The following is a 16,459-nucleotide window of genomic DNA, read 5'->3' as shown; positions in this document are numbered from 1 at the left end:
AGCAGTCGAGTTCTTACCCTTTCAATGGATCTCCAATCACTTGGATACACTACAAATTCTGCAAGTCCTGAAAAAAGGCCTAGACTACACAGTTTCTGATTGTAAGATTTATTTTGAAAGCCCATGAGAAATAATTTTATATTTTTAAATCATTTCTAATAGGCTCATGTTCAGCTTGTAAAAATCACCAAACCAAATTTCACGGTTGCCAACCCAGCAGATACCATAGCAAAATGAACAGTCAGGTAAGCATAAATAAAACTTCTTTTAAAGGCAGGTAAGATACAATTGTGACTTTGACTATTTGTCTGGGTTAATGATGGATAAACAGAAAGCTTTATTTTAAGTAGATACAATCTGCCACTTTTCAATATGCTTTAACACTGAGTTTCAGGAAAGGATCCCTAAAACAAAGCCAACCATTCAAGACCCTGAAACTCAAAAGGACCTGGAAAGCATGTAAAATGCACCAGCAGGAACTCATGTGTTTTACATCAACCCTTTTTATATTGCTATTTCTAAGTCCATTTTCAAGCCTTGAGATTTAAACTTTCCTATAAATTGAACCGGTTCCTGAAAAGTAAATTAAAATTTAAAAATCAAAATATATACTTATTTTGTTAGAAAAAATTTGGTGCTGCTAATAAGCAAAGGAAAAGGAAGGGATTTAAAGAAAATTACCCTTAAGAAACCAGATAATTAGACCAGACACTTTCGTTCCAAGATTATGTTCAAACAAAAGTTTTAAGGAAATAATGTTATTTTATAGAGATATTTCAATTCTAATAAATATGACTTACATTTATTTTGAGAGGGTATTCTCTAGACAACTAACATTGCCTTCAGAATTTCCCTAATTTTCCTAACAGCCAAATCGTGAGGCAAGAAAAAAATAATGTTTGCTCTTAGTGTTTTCAGTGAATAAAACCTTTTTAAAGAAGAGCATTTTTCTCATCCTTTCCACAAGTAAAAAATACTACCCCAATTGTTGATTCAGAAAATAACAAGAAGTGAGCAGAACAGTAACTTTTTATCTATTATAACTAATGCCAAGTCTTAAAGACATCTATTCAAAGGAGCTGAAATTTCTATTTGAAAAAATTATGTGCTTGCGATGAATGGGGATAATAGGTAATTTGAAACTTGAGAGGTAATATGGCTTAAAAACCAAGTGGCAGAGTAATATCTAACATGATATGGTCAGGTATTATAAATAGTATGATTCTTTCCAAAAGCATATAGTGAAAAACTCTTCTCTTTCGTTTAAATCAAAACACAATTTCTCTTTAGTTCTAAAAATTGTGATCATGACACAGGGCCACTGGACAGTTTATACTGACTTCAGTGAAAAGTCAAAATGGGATAAAGTGTGATTTTAAGATTTCATAGAAGTTATAAGAGATACATTTCCTCAAAAGGAATGATACCAGAGTTAAAATTTCTACTCAGAAGATGCAAAGCCCTGAAGCAGTGATTTAGGACAAATGGGACAATCGCTGCTTTGGAGAGAATACATTACCTGTGGCTGAGCGCCAGGGAGACTTCTCACTACTCTTGTCTTCCCATGTCACTGCCCAGTGCGGATCCTTCTCTAGCTACTGTCAACCATATGACCTCAATGTTTGATTTTTTTTTTTTTTACCTCAATAGTTAAACACAGCATAGAGATATGAGCATCATCAAATCTGTGTTCTAATAAGTATTTGCATAAAATATATGCTAGCAGTCTCATTATAAACTGGAACCAAAAATTGCATTTGTAACACTGTGACCAGTCAAGCTACAATTTATTATCTGGTTTGCTTAAAAGTAATCTCCTCATTTGAGACACACGGCAAAAAGGAATCCTGGATCAAGGACCCTTAACAGCGTTTACAGAAACACCACGCCAACCAACAATGTAGTAGCTAGGGCAACAGCATGGGAAAGATTGGCCATGGCAAGCTTTAATGACTATGAATTAAAGTTAAAAAAAAAAATCATTGGGAACTTGAGAATACATTCCACTGGTTTATACCTGATTTCCCAGGAAGAACTGATAAAAAAAAAAAAAATGAAAAATGGAAGAAAGACACAATTAGTTCAATAGGAAACTTTCTATATGACTCTAGAACACACATACAATCTGTCACACCTTGGGCTCCTGGATATAGTATCTAGTTTAGAGATGTGCAGGTACCCACTTCAAACCATATAATCAGTAAATTTTCTAAAAAGTTTTTTTTTTTCTTAAAATCCTTGGGTTTCAAATTTAGGTTAGAAATTCAAATATGTTGAATATTTTTCAATATGAAAATATAAAAACTAAAGTCAAAAAGAAATTTCGCTTGTAAGTAACATACTGTATTAGGGAAACTCAGCACATTTCCTATCTAGCTACTACATGTAAGAAATATTCCAAAAAAGAGAAAAAAAAGATAGAGGAGTGACAAAGTCACACTGATGTTCAAATAATTATTTTGAAGAAGGTGAACTGAGCTTTTGAGATTCTGAATAAAAGGGAAAATAACCACACAAGTGGAAAACTGCCCCTTTTTCATATTTCTAAAAATCATTCAACATTCTTAACTTAGTGGTTCTGCCTTTGAATAGCTTTGTTATTAGAAATATGAAAACTTACCTGTAATCATAATAAAATACATTATAAAGTCATAGGAAGCAACCTGAGTATGTGGGATGTGTTTTCCTCCTTAAAGTGAAGCGTGTGTCAAAGATATGTCCTAATTTACAAAATGCAGGCTATCTCTATATAATTCAAAATGACAAAAGCTGGAATTTCATATACCATTCTATTGTGATGTAAGGTAAAAAATAAATAATTAGCATTCCTGGAAAGCAATGCAGTTCAAATCGTATATAAATTTCCATTTTTATCCTTCAAGAGAACTAAACTGTTAATTTTTGAAAACTCACCCTGTATTTGTTGTCTCCAATCTGTTCAACTTGAAATCGTTTTGCACATTTACACTTCGCTACCTGCCTTGTCACCTGCCAAAAACAATGAGGAAATGTCCACTTAAAGTTAACAGTACATCGCAGAGTCCGTAAACACCTCGACACAACAACTCAATATGGAAGTACATAAAATAAAATGGCTGCATGAATTTGCATGTGGTATCCTGGCAGCGGCACACTGCTGCTATTGCAGGGGGTGGGGGATATGGAGTACCTCATCTTCGATTTTGTCGGCATCAGTGACGGGTTTATATGCGTCTTTATTTGGGTGAAGGGCTGCTACAAATTCATAGTAGTCAATATACCCGTCGCCGTCTCGGTCAAAGATGTCTGCCACCGCGCTCATCTCCAAGCGGCTGGTTGGAAACTCTAAAATTTTCAGAATAGTAAAGTATGATAACTGAGGTATAGCTGAAAAATAAAACTGTAAGATACTGAACGGTGTACATCACGATGATCTGATCTTTGTACATGTTGTGAAAGGAATCCTTCCATGAAGTTAACACACCCACCACCTCACATATTTATCTTTTTGTTTCTTTCTGAATGTTTAAGTTCTACTCAGAAAATTTCAACTACACAATACAGTGTTATCAACTGTAGCCATCAGGTTATACTTTAGATCCTTAGACGTACACATCGTCCAGCTTAAAGTTTGTACCCTTCTACCAGGCTCTGCCTATTCCCTCCCCCTCCCCCTAACCTCCCAGCCCCTGGCAACCTCTTTTCTACTCTGAGTTTCACTATGTATGTAGATTCCACGTATAAATGATAATTAAGATACTCTCAGAATAAGCCATACTACATTCCCAGTGAAAGTTTTTTTTTGTTTTTGTTTTTTTTAAAGATTTTACTTATTTATCTGACAGAGAAAGACACAGCAAAAGAGGGAACACAAGCAGGGGGAATGGGAGAGGGAGAAGCAGGCCTCCTGCAAAGCAGGGAGCCCGATGCGGGGCTCGATCCCAGGACCCCGGGTTCATGACGTGAGCCGAAGGCAGACGCCCAATGACTGAGCCACCCAGGTGCCCCACCAGTGAAAGTTTTTAAGACCTGCTATTTATAACATTTTACAAAAAGATTTAATCTTAAAAAAAAAAAGTTAAATAGTATAACTTGCTAATTCTGCCTCAACTGTATTATTTTTATCTTAATGTAGCCAGTTAAATTATCAGGGTCATCAAACATATTAAAATCCTCTTAAAAGCTGATTTATATCATAACAAATGAAACCACTATATATGGGACCTACATTTATCTTTAATTACTACCAGGGTGAATCATTTGAAATTGCTGTCTTTCTAGGTTGAAAACTGTTTAAAATTAGCCAATTTCACATGGTTTAACTACCACTTTACTTAAGGAATATATGAATTTTATACATATGAATTCATATCATATATACACTCATATGATTATATTAAATTTAAGAATTATTTCCAGGAACATCTGCCAGAGAAATCACGTCCATATGACTCAACCATCAAACAAGAAGGTGACACATACCTTAAGAATTTTTATAGAGTTCTAATTTCCCACTAATGACAATAATTAAATGTCAATTAGAACAAAAAAGGGAAGAGGCTGATTTGAATTGATTGATTTCTCATTACAGGTCGGACAAAACAAACAATCTAAGAATCAGATTATTAACTTTATTATCCTAATGAGGACACAGCTGCAGTGGAACAAGGACTATACTAACTGCGGTTACATGAGTATGAAGTATGCCTGACTCCAAAACCACGCATTTCACCAAGGACACGTCACTGAGGGCAGTGACCTCATAGCCAAGTTTAAAGACAATGCTTCATTGGTAACACAAGTTTAAACTGTGCTTATTTTCTTTAAAAATGACATCATTTACAGTCACCTCTCTTGGGACTTACTTGAGGAAAGAATTCCATCAATAAATTCTTGTCGAGTTATTTTCCCGTCCTGATCTTTATCAATTCTCCTAAAGAAGTCCATCACTCGAGATTTCTTATGATTCATCCACCTCATGTATTTTTTGCGCCAGATATCAAAATCAAAGTTAGCAAATTCCCTCAGCTGGAAAGGACAAAAGGTATTTTGGTTCATATGGGACTCAAATGATATCTCATACTTTATGAATAAAGGTATTTTTAATGACCTTCCAGGTCACATACAGGTCTTTCTGACTTCAAAAAAAAAAGGTCTGATCTTGCAAAGGGAGTACAGGAACATCTTTCCTGGAATTTCACTCCTGTCACTGGTTTTTCTTTTCAAATAAAAGAAACAAATAAAGCTCCTCAAGAAATCAAACTGAAAATTTCTGAGACTGCCAATGTGATAAAGGTGGACGGCCCCAAAGAAACACTACTGGTAAGTTCTATGCCCACCAGACAGTAGGCCCAGCTCAGTAGCACTTACCACCTCTGCTCTCTCCCTGCTGTTTGCCATTCTACCTTCTCTAGGCTTCTAAAAACTTCAGTTTCAGAATCTGAAACTCTAAATCTTAGACCACAGTATATATATATATATAATTAAAATACCTGAATTATCAACAGTTATATTTCCCAGGTAGTACCAAGCAAACATATGTCAAGCTGGATCTTTTCTTATGGAGTCAGCTTCTGACTGTGTTAAAACACATTATAGTGGACCCTTGAACAACATGGGTTTGAACTGTGTGGGTCCACTTTCATGCAGGTTTTTTACAAAATAAAAAAAGATGTATTTTCTTTTCCTTGTGATTTTCTTAATAACATTTCCTTTTCTCTAGCTTATCTTCTGATAAGAATACAGTATATAACACATACAACATAACAAAATTTGTGTTAATTGCTTATCATGGGTAAGGCATTTGGTCAACAGAGGCTATTATAGATAAGGCTTCAGGTCAACAGTAAGCTTTTAAGCATTTCAGTTTTGGGGGAATCAAAAGTTATACATGGATTTTTGACTATGCAGTGTATGTGGGGGGGGCGGGGAGGGGGAGGATGCTGGCGTCCCCAACCCCCATGTTGTTCAAGGGTCAACTGTTGTTTTTTACTTTATTGATTCCCTAAACCCACATCCCATATATCAGGGGTGCTGAATATAGGAGTTTTCTAACCTCCTCCAGTCTGTCCAAGGCGTCATTAAGCTTCCTCCTCCTTTCCAACGCAAGGAGCCAAACTTGCTGCCATTTGCTCACCAATAAGTTGACCCTGGGATTCTTGGTTTCAATTTGTGTCTGTGATCCAGAGGGATATAAGCTTGATGCCGGAAAGCGCTTTCCTGTTAAAATACAACTTCAGTTAGGAGGACAGTTTCCAGGGTTCTGAAATATGTTAAGGCCTGGCCTTTATTGTTCCTAGCTAAGACTGAATCAACTTAATTATTTAGAAATATCTTATTTAGGTGATGCATAATGTTCAAGTCCAGATCTGTTTTACTTACCAAGGGTCACATAATTTTCATGTAAAACAGAGAAACATATCCTGACAGGGGCATTTAAATACTGGAAAGCTCTCTTTATAAAATGATGTTTAAAACATTTTCCAGCTTAAAATCCATGCCATTTCAATGACAACAAAGTACCTTGTGATCCTCTCTTTTGTTAAGGCATGATAAAAGAAATCTCCCAGGGCAGTGAGACTTATCCTAGAATCAACTACACAAAACCAGCTGTCCTTCTTAGAAAAGACGCTGGAAGGAGGGCAAGTGAGGGCAGGAAACAGTGGCCATTCATTTGAGTCACAGCAAGATACTCAAATTCTGATCAAATATGGACGGGTGTATAGGTAGGATCCCAGGTTTCATCCAAGTCCACTTTCCACAGAGATTGTATGTTTCCTGTGCATAGTCTCACACCCCAGTTTACTGCCTTACTAACATTTTCTCCCTCTTTTCTGGCTATTTTTCACAAGTTTCTATATCAGAGAACAATTGTCTCAATGCATTTTCCCCATCTAACTAAATGATTGAATGTGCCCTAGAAAAACTACTGGCCTAAAGTCATATAGGAAGTGAGTGTCCAAGCTGGGATTTGCCCAGAGTTCCTAACTCCTACAAGGCTATACAAAAATACCAACAGCTAATATTTATTGAGCATTTAACTACATGCCAGGAAGTATGCTAAGCACTTCATACACATTAGCTCATTTAATCCTCACCAGAATCCAATGAGGTTATAATTATCCCCTTTATAAATGTGTAAATTGAGGCTCAGAGAGAGTTTAAGTAACTTGTCCCAGGTTCAATTTCCCAGCTGGTAAGGAGTCTGCCTCCAGAGTTCTTAACCACTTTGTTACCTTGCCCCCTTGTGTATTACAGCAACTACAAAAGATGTAAAATCATTTTTTTTTATTAAAGCACCATTCAGAAATATATAAAATTACCACTATTCAGATATAAATTGTGCATCTTTTAAATCTTCTCCAAGCCAGCTATTCTTGTTTTTAATGTCCCTTTGTAACTTCATTTCGTGGAGTCAAGGTAGTCTGACAAGTAAAAAGAGCCCAAAGTCATATGAACATGGGCAAAATCTACCGGACTGCTGGCCACTAATGAACAGTTAGGTCGTGAACTTTATCCAGGTCACGGTCATTTCTGTTACATCCCACCGTAAGGTTATTTACATAATAGAAGCAAAAGGGGATGATGGTTTCTGTTTTTGTTGCAAATTTTTTCCAATTTCTTCTAGCTAATCTAAAAGATACCCTTCAAGCAAACAAAACTACATAGAGAGACCTAGATATATCTTTTTCTTTATTTTTAAATAAGCTGCTACAATATTTGAGCCCATGTATTCTTTCAAGGAAACCTTTTAGGATAGAAAGGAGCTCACAGAATTACCAATTGCTCTGAAATTTCAAACGACAACTCAAAACTAACTTCCTTGGCTTTAGCCATGTAAGAAATTGGCCACTGCTTACTTCCTGCTCGTCCCTTATCCAGGACTGGAATATGGGACTGTAATGAGGAAGGATCAGCCACTCTCCTCTTGTAGGTCTTGGTAACTTTGTCCACATCAGGTTGTTTTCTGGTCATTTCCTCCATGAAGGTCTGAAATGTCAATGTCAGTTAAATATAAGTACATCAGAGAAAACTATCTTCAGAAATGAACTAAAAACAAAGGATAAAAAGACCATGCTATTATTTCTGAAATTCATCCTGGAAGAAAAGGCATAAACCAATTTGTTATATCTTTAGGGGGAAAAATGTAAGCCACCATAACATAGCATTGACTCATATCTGAAGAATATAAAATGTTATACCTGGTAAGTAATTAGAGCACTGTAACAGTAATTTGTTTTAGTTTGAAGATCACACATGGGAGCAGCTGTATAATTGATATAACCTATCTGTGTATCAACCAGGATCTTCCAGAGCTTCCAAGCTCTTCCTGAAGAATCTTAAAGTGAGCATTTATCTGCAAAGCAACTAATTACCTGGGCTGGTCCTTCGGGCTTCTCTGCAGCACATTACACTTACATATTTGAAATACTTAGGATGGCTTTGAGATACGGTGACATACAGCATCCACATTAAATATGGATATATTTTAAATTATTTCTGTTGATACATAATGCTATGCCAAGGGAGATAAAAGTTATTCAGGTTAAAGTTTCCATTTAGGAGGTCTGACTATCTTGCCACTTCTTGCCTTGTCTCCTTAGGCTTATATTATTATTGCTAACTTAGATATCCCTAAATCTGGAAAATGCAGCAAAGACCGAGACTGTGGTGAAAAGGGATGGAAAAAGGAGGCGGATAAAAGTGAAGAGTGAAGAAACACATTTCTGGAACATCTGTCACACTGGAGAACCCGAGAACATGGCGTGAGGCCCTTCGGGGCCATTATGGACATTGATGGCTCAGACTTTTATTAAAAATCTAACAGCAAAATTAACTGCTTAGTCAACGAAGCTGACTTAGTAATGTTTCCCTCTGTAAATGTGTACCAGACAAAGTAACAAGCAAACAAATAAATCAGAGGTAGTCTGACGTCCATCATTTCAGTTTAAAACAGGTAGCATAGAGAAGTCATTTTTTTTTTTTTTTTTTTTTTTGAGCAAGACAATGCGCTCCCTTGTAGACAGGATGTATTTGAAGTACGGACGGTCACCGTGGGAGATGTGCAGCAGCGGAGTGTAGAATATGCAAGCATGGAGCAATAAAGCATGGGAGGGCGAGGTCACCAGAAGACAGAGCAGGACAGGGTGGAGCGGAAGGTGAGTGTAAGGAAGGACTTGAGGAGTGTGTTCACGGAAGTGAAGGTAACAAGCACAAAGCACTCTTCTGAGAAGTATGGCAGTGAAATAAAAACAGTACCTGAGAAGACAGGGTTTAGGATGGTATTTATTTTACCTGGTGTTCTGCAATGAGGGCTTTCACCTCTTCGATTTCCTGGGGGATTACTTCTTTGTCCTTGTCACTAAGTGTAGTCTCGGCCCACTGCAACCAAGCCAGCAAAGCTTCCAACAATTCCTGTTTCGCAATGAGCCCAGCCAGAGCACTTGCCAATCTCTGTTGATGCTGCTTCGCCCAGGCCAGCACCTGTTGGGGAGACAAATGTCTCTGAATTTCATCCATCTTAGGTAATAATTTAATCGATGTAAAAATACACAGCATGTAAATGTAAATTCGGATCATCCTGGGGCCTGGAGTCATATAACACTTCCAGTCTTTCTAGATCCCATCAGTGGTACCGAGACCCAGCTTGCGGAGGACATGAGAGCCCCCTCTGATGTTTGCCCGCTTATTTAGAGATGGGTGTCAAACACCCAGGCTTCCTTGAGATTTCTAATCTGAGTTCAGATATGTATTCTCTGAAGGCGCAAGGATGCTTATTCCATGTAGCACTGAGTGGAAATAAAAATAGCTAAAATCTTAAAATACAGAGTTCAGTTCATGTATGCAATCCATTCCCCAAGCATATACAATTCAGGTGCTGGATTACTCGACAGAGATAATGTGGAAGTGGGACAAAAAAATCATACAGGGAACCAAATATTTGCCTTTTCATGCTTCAGGGACATAGCTGCAAAATGGCTTTAACTTTTTAAATAAAAGCAGACTGCAGAGACAGGTCATGCACACGGGAAGGTATTTTAAAGAGCATTTTTCTTTGCAGAGGCCTCCTGTTCCCACGGTCATAAATGTATCTCAACTGCTGAAGTTTCTTTACCCCCAATTCTCAAAGCTGTTGCTGCTCTAACAATGACCTGAGACCCACTGACCTCCTCAAACCTGGCCCGGATGATGGTTATCCAGTGCTTAATGGTGGTGATGGAGTCAGGGTGGCAGATGGCCAGGACGGCGTCTCCCATACTGGTAGCTTTATTCAGTGCGGCCCGTTTTTCTTCCAGTTTCTTCATGAATTCCTAGGGCAGAAACAAAGACCTCGATTAACTGCTGGCTCTGGCTGAAAACAAAACTCCAGTGACGTGCATGTGACCGTCAGAGTTAGACAAATACACGAGAACTTCAGTTGCTTCATTCACAGCTGGAAATAATTCACTAATTGGGGAATTAAGAGAGGAGAAGGGACAAAAACGGGAAATGAAGTATTTATTTCTAAGTACATGGATAACATCCCATGCTTTACAAAACATGTTATGTACAAAAAACACTCTTCTATATCTGGATATCTTATAACTATAGTAATGGAGAATAGGACCAGGAGAGATAGTACTACCAGAGACAAAAATAATATTGACTGAAAAAAAATGTCCTAACAAGTAAGACTAGGAGGTTGTATATTTAAAACAGCATGAACTGTGTGCCAGGAATGAGAGGAATACGTACCAAAAAAGAAGAGAGAAGGCTGGGCCAGGAACTATAAATGTTCGGGGTGAGGGAGAGAGGGCCCAAATGTCCAGCAGGAAAGAGGTGGGGAGAGCCTGAAGGGGGTGAACCTGACAGCCTGACAGCCAGAAACAGCCATCCCCTGCTCTGGTGGGATAAAGAAGCCCTGACGGGCTTCAGAATGCTTTCAAATCAACCTTTTTGCAAATGTCTCACACACATAACTGTACTTTCTACCATCAGAACTGTATCCATAGATACAGGAGTCACAGAACTCTGAAAGTGTGGCTACAAATGAGGACCTCTGCCTTAAAAAAAGGTCGCATGCTTCCAAAACCTCATAGTGAATTTCAAGCATCCGCCAGGACCCCAATCTGGACCCCAGCACTAAGACGGATTCCTTAGTCCGGAACAAGGGCTGCAGAGGCTGCAGACGGAGGTGACACTCCGTACTACCCATGCCATGTGATCAGGGTGATCGTCTGAAAATCTATGTGTTTCCTATAATGTCTGGTGACCTTTTGTTTTTGAAATCTGTCATATACCTCCTACTCTGGCATGTTGCTATGTTTCCTTATACACTCCCTGGACATTAAGGTCCACAGGATCAGAAGACTGTGTCTTATTCAATTTTGTGTCTTTGTGACTGAATAAATGCTTTTTAACTTTCATTTACACATTTTTATTGCTGTCGTGTCAAGGCTGGATTAACAATATACTCCACTAACATGACCTACTTTTTAAATATCATCACCTACTTTTAAAAGTATTTTAATTTCCCCCAATATAGATCTGCTTAACTGGAAGGGAGAAAAAAAAAAAGCTTTACTAGGAAGAGAAAACCTGAAGTCAATAATAGCTGTGCTTTCCCAAGGACAGGTGATCTGACCATATACTTTTAATCACCCCTAACCTAGCAATGCAAGAGTCCTGCCCAGAATGCCGTGGGCTGGACAATCAACTCCCTGCTTGCATTCTGTGCTCACCTGGGAAAGCTTGCCATTTTTAGGAAAGTGGACTGTACTGAGAAGTCTCTGGTCCTGGCGCTAAGAAATTAAATATTCTGTTTTACTTTTATTTGGTCAGTGTGTGAAGAAAGCAGAGGAAATTAGAAAGAACGGATGATGTTACAGCAAATTATTAGTACTAAGCAGCCCTTTATAAAATTACATGTAATTTTACACTATTTAAAAATATTTAAAGATAAGACAAAAACAAAAAACCTCACCACACTACCTCTGCTCTGGATACCCTGCCTCCTGATGTTTCTGGGGGTTTCCTGTTCCTGCTGTGAGGGTGGTGATACCTTACTGTAAGGTGTTAGATATTCAAACAGGGCTTCAAGAAGCTACTCTGAGACCCAACTATGTCAGTGGAACTCGAACTCTTCAAAACACTGAGCTGAATCAAAAATTTACAATAAATTTGATGTCATTTTCCTACTCTTACATTCTAGCTTCGATTTTAAATGGTTTATGGAGCATTCCATTCCTCCAGATAATGTGAGACAAGCTCGCATCACTTTTATTAATGACAAGGCAATATTTCATTGCTATAGGTTAGGCAACCCCTCATTGAAAGAGCAGTCTTCACAAGTAAGAAGTCTCCCTAGGTGACGTAATCCATGCTACCCTGGCACTAACGACATCCTTCCAACCTGACCCTGGAAGACGAGCTATTCAGTGGTGTTAAACAGATCTTTTAAATGAACATGTTGACATCAATATCGCATTCAGTGTTAGCATTGCAAAATTTCTAATTTTTTTAAAGTCAAAGGTTAAAAAAAAACCACATGTGTTAAGAGGTATCCAGACCACTCTCTTGAGGGTTCTGCTAGTTCTAGGCACTGTTACAAAATAGATATTGACCTGAAAACTCGGTGGCCAGATTTTTATTTGGTTAACTATTCAATAGTGTATCTACTTACAGAATTCACTTTAAGTTTATAATTTATAATACGGGCTACTCCTCAAAAAATTTAAGGTGGATCTCGATTAAAGCCAGAACTGGCAGAGATTGAAAAATAAAATTTTAAGACCAGTTATTAAATTACTTGCTTGTCTTGCTTACTAAGGTCAAAATTATTAATTTAGAATTCTAATGGTATAACTTTATAAAAAATGCCAAACGCTCATGAAGGAAGTTTCATTTTGAAATGTACATGCAAGTGCAATGAAATTGACTGGTTTTGGTCAGAAGCCAAATAACCCCCTAGAAAAATCAATCTACTTCCAAGAGACAGGAGATGGTGACTCATTTCAGAATAACCACCTTCTTCATAAAAAAAGCATGGGAAGATAGCTACACTTATTTGGGTGCATGGGGACACACCTATGTAAGCAAGGAGGACACGGGTAAATTCTCAAATGTGCAAGATCTTTAATTACTTCTCAGGAAGGGAAATATGCATGCAGTTGATATCTACAATCACGAGTCTATTGGATTTTCTCATTTCCTTTTACTTAGCATTTATATGACTCACTTTATGCTGATCAATGAGTGTCCGAAGAGCATCCTCGTCGTCTGGGAGAGCGCCATGGAAACGAAGGGTTTGCTCCGCCTCAGCCAGCCACTCCAGCAGGGCATGCACCACTGAGTGAAATTCCTCTGCCTAAGAGTTCACACACACACACACACACACACACACACACACCCCGAAGAAGATCCCCAAAGATGCTTGTTAGTAAAGAGTCCTCCTCTCAATGAAAAAAAAAAGTCTTACATTTACATTAACGATATGCATTATTCCCACTAAAAAGATAAAAATACATGTTGTTACACTTTACAAATGTAAGACCTCTAATATATCAAAAAGGCCTATATGAAGACTAATTCACCATTTTAACAATTTGATGTTAGATGCAGGGCAGCCCATTATGCATTCGGGCTGAAAAATTACAAGAGCAGCACTTTTATGTGAAGACGAGAAAACTTCCCTCTGTGAGTAATTTAAACTCTTGAGGGGAAGCAAGGCAAGGATGCTCCAAGAATCTCCTTCTCCATCACTGTCCCAGTGAAGAAAGGAGGAGTGAAGAAGTTCTCCGCAAGAGCAGTTCTTGTTGAGGCTTTGACAGCTTTCTCACTAGCCCCAGATGCAATTTACAAGACTTCTACCTGACGCAGGGCTGCTTCCAAGCGTGTCTGCTTTGATATGGAGAGTGCACACACAGTCTCCCAGCGTGTGCTCAATTCCTGCATCTGGACCTTGACCCAGGAGGAGTCGTCTCGGCTACCCTCTATGAGCTCTCGTGCCGAGCGCTTCAGGGCCTGCACGCTGCTGGTCCTCTTCCCCAGTTCTTTTTGGAAAACCTAGAAAGACCATATTTTTATAAAAAATTGATTTTTAACGACCAAACGAAACCAGTAAAACACAGTTTGGAATGTATGTGTACATGACTCATGTACCAGTCTCTAAGATCTACAGTTTGATGAGTCATACTTTTCACAGAAACTTCAGGAGCTAAGTCATGACACATTGCTCCTATCAGAGCGCTGTGAAGAACATGGTAAAGTTGTTCAATCTTCTAGCACTCTCCTGAGTGAACAAACCTTAATTTTCAAATGACGCCTTGGATTTAAATAATGGTGACCACTCAGTTTCAATGGCACAAAAGAAAACATCACATTCTCTTTTTTCTATAATTCTTTAGTATGGCATCCCAATTCCCCTCAAATCCTCAGTGTAAGTGCCAAGAATGTGCTGGCTACCTCATTCCTCTTAATTAACAGACATATCTAACAGACTAACAAAGAACTAAGCAACCTGGGGTACTGCACGGGGATACTGGACAGAATGGCAGGTGTGTTCACAGGGAAGTGGTGTGCAGTTTTTTCTCTGCAACACGGCTTCAGCTTTCGGTATCCTGAGAACTAACCTCCAGTGTCAAATTTTAGATGCTTACATCCTTAACCTGTCATTTTGGAAAAAAAGCCTTTTCTCCCCTCTTGCCTAATTTTGATAAACTTTGATGTGCCAGGAGTTAGACTGGCTTCTTTTGGCCATAGACCTAATCCGAAAAATGAGCCCAGGGTCCTTCATTTCTGATCCAAGAGTCTGTGTATGCAACTATATCTTTCAAATTAACCAAGCTTATGGATAGAATAAGATTAACTTATTTTCTTTTTTTTTTTTTTTTAATTTTTTTATTGTTATGTTAATCACCATATATTACATCATTAGTTTTTGGTGCAGTGTTCCATGATTCATTGTTTGTTCATAACACCCAGTGCTCCATGCAGAACGTGCCCTCCTCAATACCCATCACCAGGCTAACCCATCCCCCTACCCCCCTCCCCTCTAGAACCCTCAGTTTGTTTTTCAGAGTCCATCATCTCTCATGGTTCGTCTCCCCCTCTGACATACTCCCCTTTTCTTCCTCTCCTGTTATCTTCTTCTTTTTCTTTTTTCTTAAAATATGTTGCATTATTTGTTTCAGAAGTACAGATCTGTGATTCAACAGTCTTGCACAATTCACAGTGCTCACCGTAGCACATACCCTCCCCAATATCTATCACCCAGCCACCCCATCCCTCCCACCCCCAACCACTCCAGTAACACTCAGTTGTTTCCTGAGATTAAGAATTCCTCATATCAGTGAGGTCATGTGATACATGTCTTTCTCTGATTGACTTATTTCACTCAGCATAACACCCTCCAGTTCCATCCACGTCGTTGCAAATGGCAAGATCTCATTCCTTTTGATGGCTGCATAGTATTCCATTGTGTATATATACCACATCTTCTTTATCCATTCATCTGTCGATGGGCATCTTGGCTCTTTCCACAGTTTGGCTATGGTGGACATTGCTGCTATAAACATTGGGGTACACGTACCCCTTCGGGTCCCTACATTTGTATCTTTGTGGTAAATACCCAGTAGTGCAATTGCTGGATCGAACGGTAGCTCTAATTTCAACTGTTTGAGGAACCTCCATACTGTTTTCCAGAGGGGTTGCACCAGCTTGCATTCCCACCAACAGTGTAGGAGGGTTCCCCTTTCTCCACATCCCCGCCAACATCTGTCGTTCCCTGACTTGTTAATTTTAGCCATTCTGACGGGTGTGAGGTGGTATCTCATTGAGGTTTTGATTTGGATTTCCCTGATGCCAAGCGATGTTGAGCACTTTTTCATGTGCCTGTTGGCCATTTGGATGTCTTCTTTGGAGAAATGTCTGTTCATGTCTTCTGCCCATTTCTTGATTGGATTATTTGTTCTTTGGGTGTTGAGTTTGATAAGTTCTTTATAGATTTTGGATACTAGCCCTTTATCTGATATGTCATTTGCAAATATTTTCTCCCATTCTGTCGGTTGTCTTTTGGTTTTGTGGACTGTTTCTTTTGCTGTGCAAAAGCTTTTTATCTTGATGAAATCCCAATAGTTCATTTTTGCCCTGGCTTCCCGTGCCTTTGGCGATGTTTCTAGGAAGAAGTTGCTGCGGCTAAGGTCGAAAAGGTTGCTACCTGTGTTCTCCTTTAGGATTTGGATGGACTCCTGTCTCACGTTTAAGTCTTTCAACCATTTGGAGTCTATTTTTGTGTGTGGTGTAAGGAAATGGTCCAGTTTCATTCTTCTGCATGTGGCTGTCCAATTTTCCCAACACCATTTGTTGAAGAGACTGTCTTTTTGCCATTGGACATTCTTTCCTGCTTTGTCAAAAATAAGTTGACCATAAAGTTGAGGGTCCATTTCTGGGCTCTCAATTCTGTTCCATTGATCTATGTGTCTGTTTTTGTGCCAGTACCATA

General features: G+C 38.6%; 1 protein-coding gene across 26 annotated transcripts in view; it reads right to left on the bottom strand.

The window, feature by feature from the left end:
* The window catches only part of DST (dystonin), a 486,661-nt gene that overhangs the window by 9,270 nt on the left and 460,932 nt on the right, over positions 1-16,459 (bottom strand). For 23 of the 26 annotated variants that reach the window (XM_027601381.2, XM_027601378.2, XM_027601380.2 and 20 more), the window contains 10 exons: positions 13,828-14,022; positions 13,196-13,324; positions 10,146-10,289; positions 9,274-9,462; positions 7,839-7,968; positions 6,035-6,198; positions 4,845-5,007; positions 3,170-3,324; positions 2,914-2,988; positions 2,018-2,035 (listed from right to left, as the gene is read on the bottom strand). In XM_027601381.2, the coding sequence (XP_027457182.2) occupies positions 2,018-2,035; positions 2,914-2,988; positions 3,170-3,324; positions 4,845-5,007; positions 6,035-6,198; positions 7,839-7,968; positions 9,274-9,462; positions 10,146-10,289; positions 13,196-13,324; positions 13,828-14,022 (1,362 nt within the window). The remainder of the gene's footprint in view (positions 1-2,017; positions 2,036-2,913; positions 2,989-3,169; positions 3,325-4,844; positions 5,008-6,034; positions 6,199-7,838; positions 7,969-9,273; positions 9,463-10,145; positions 10,290-13,195; positions 13,325-13,827; positions 14,023-16,459) is intronic. The other 3 variants (XM_027601372.2, XM_027601377.2, XM_027601396.2) reach the window with 1 other exon arrangement.

The sequence above is a fragment of the Zalophus californianus genome, chromosome 7 (assembly GCF_009762305.2).
Source record: "Zalophus californianus isolate mZalCal1 chromosome 7, mZalCal1.pri.v2, whole genome shotgun sequence".
In the NCBI taxonomy this organism is placed as follows: domain Eukaryota; kingdom Metazoa; phylum Chordata; class Mammalia; order Carnivora; family Otariidae; genus Zalophus; species Zalophus californianus.
The sequence above is the reverse complement of the archived record's forward strand: the minus strand, read 5'-3'. Positions and strand labels throughout refer to the sequence as shown.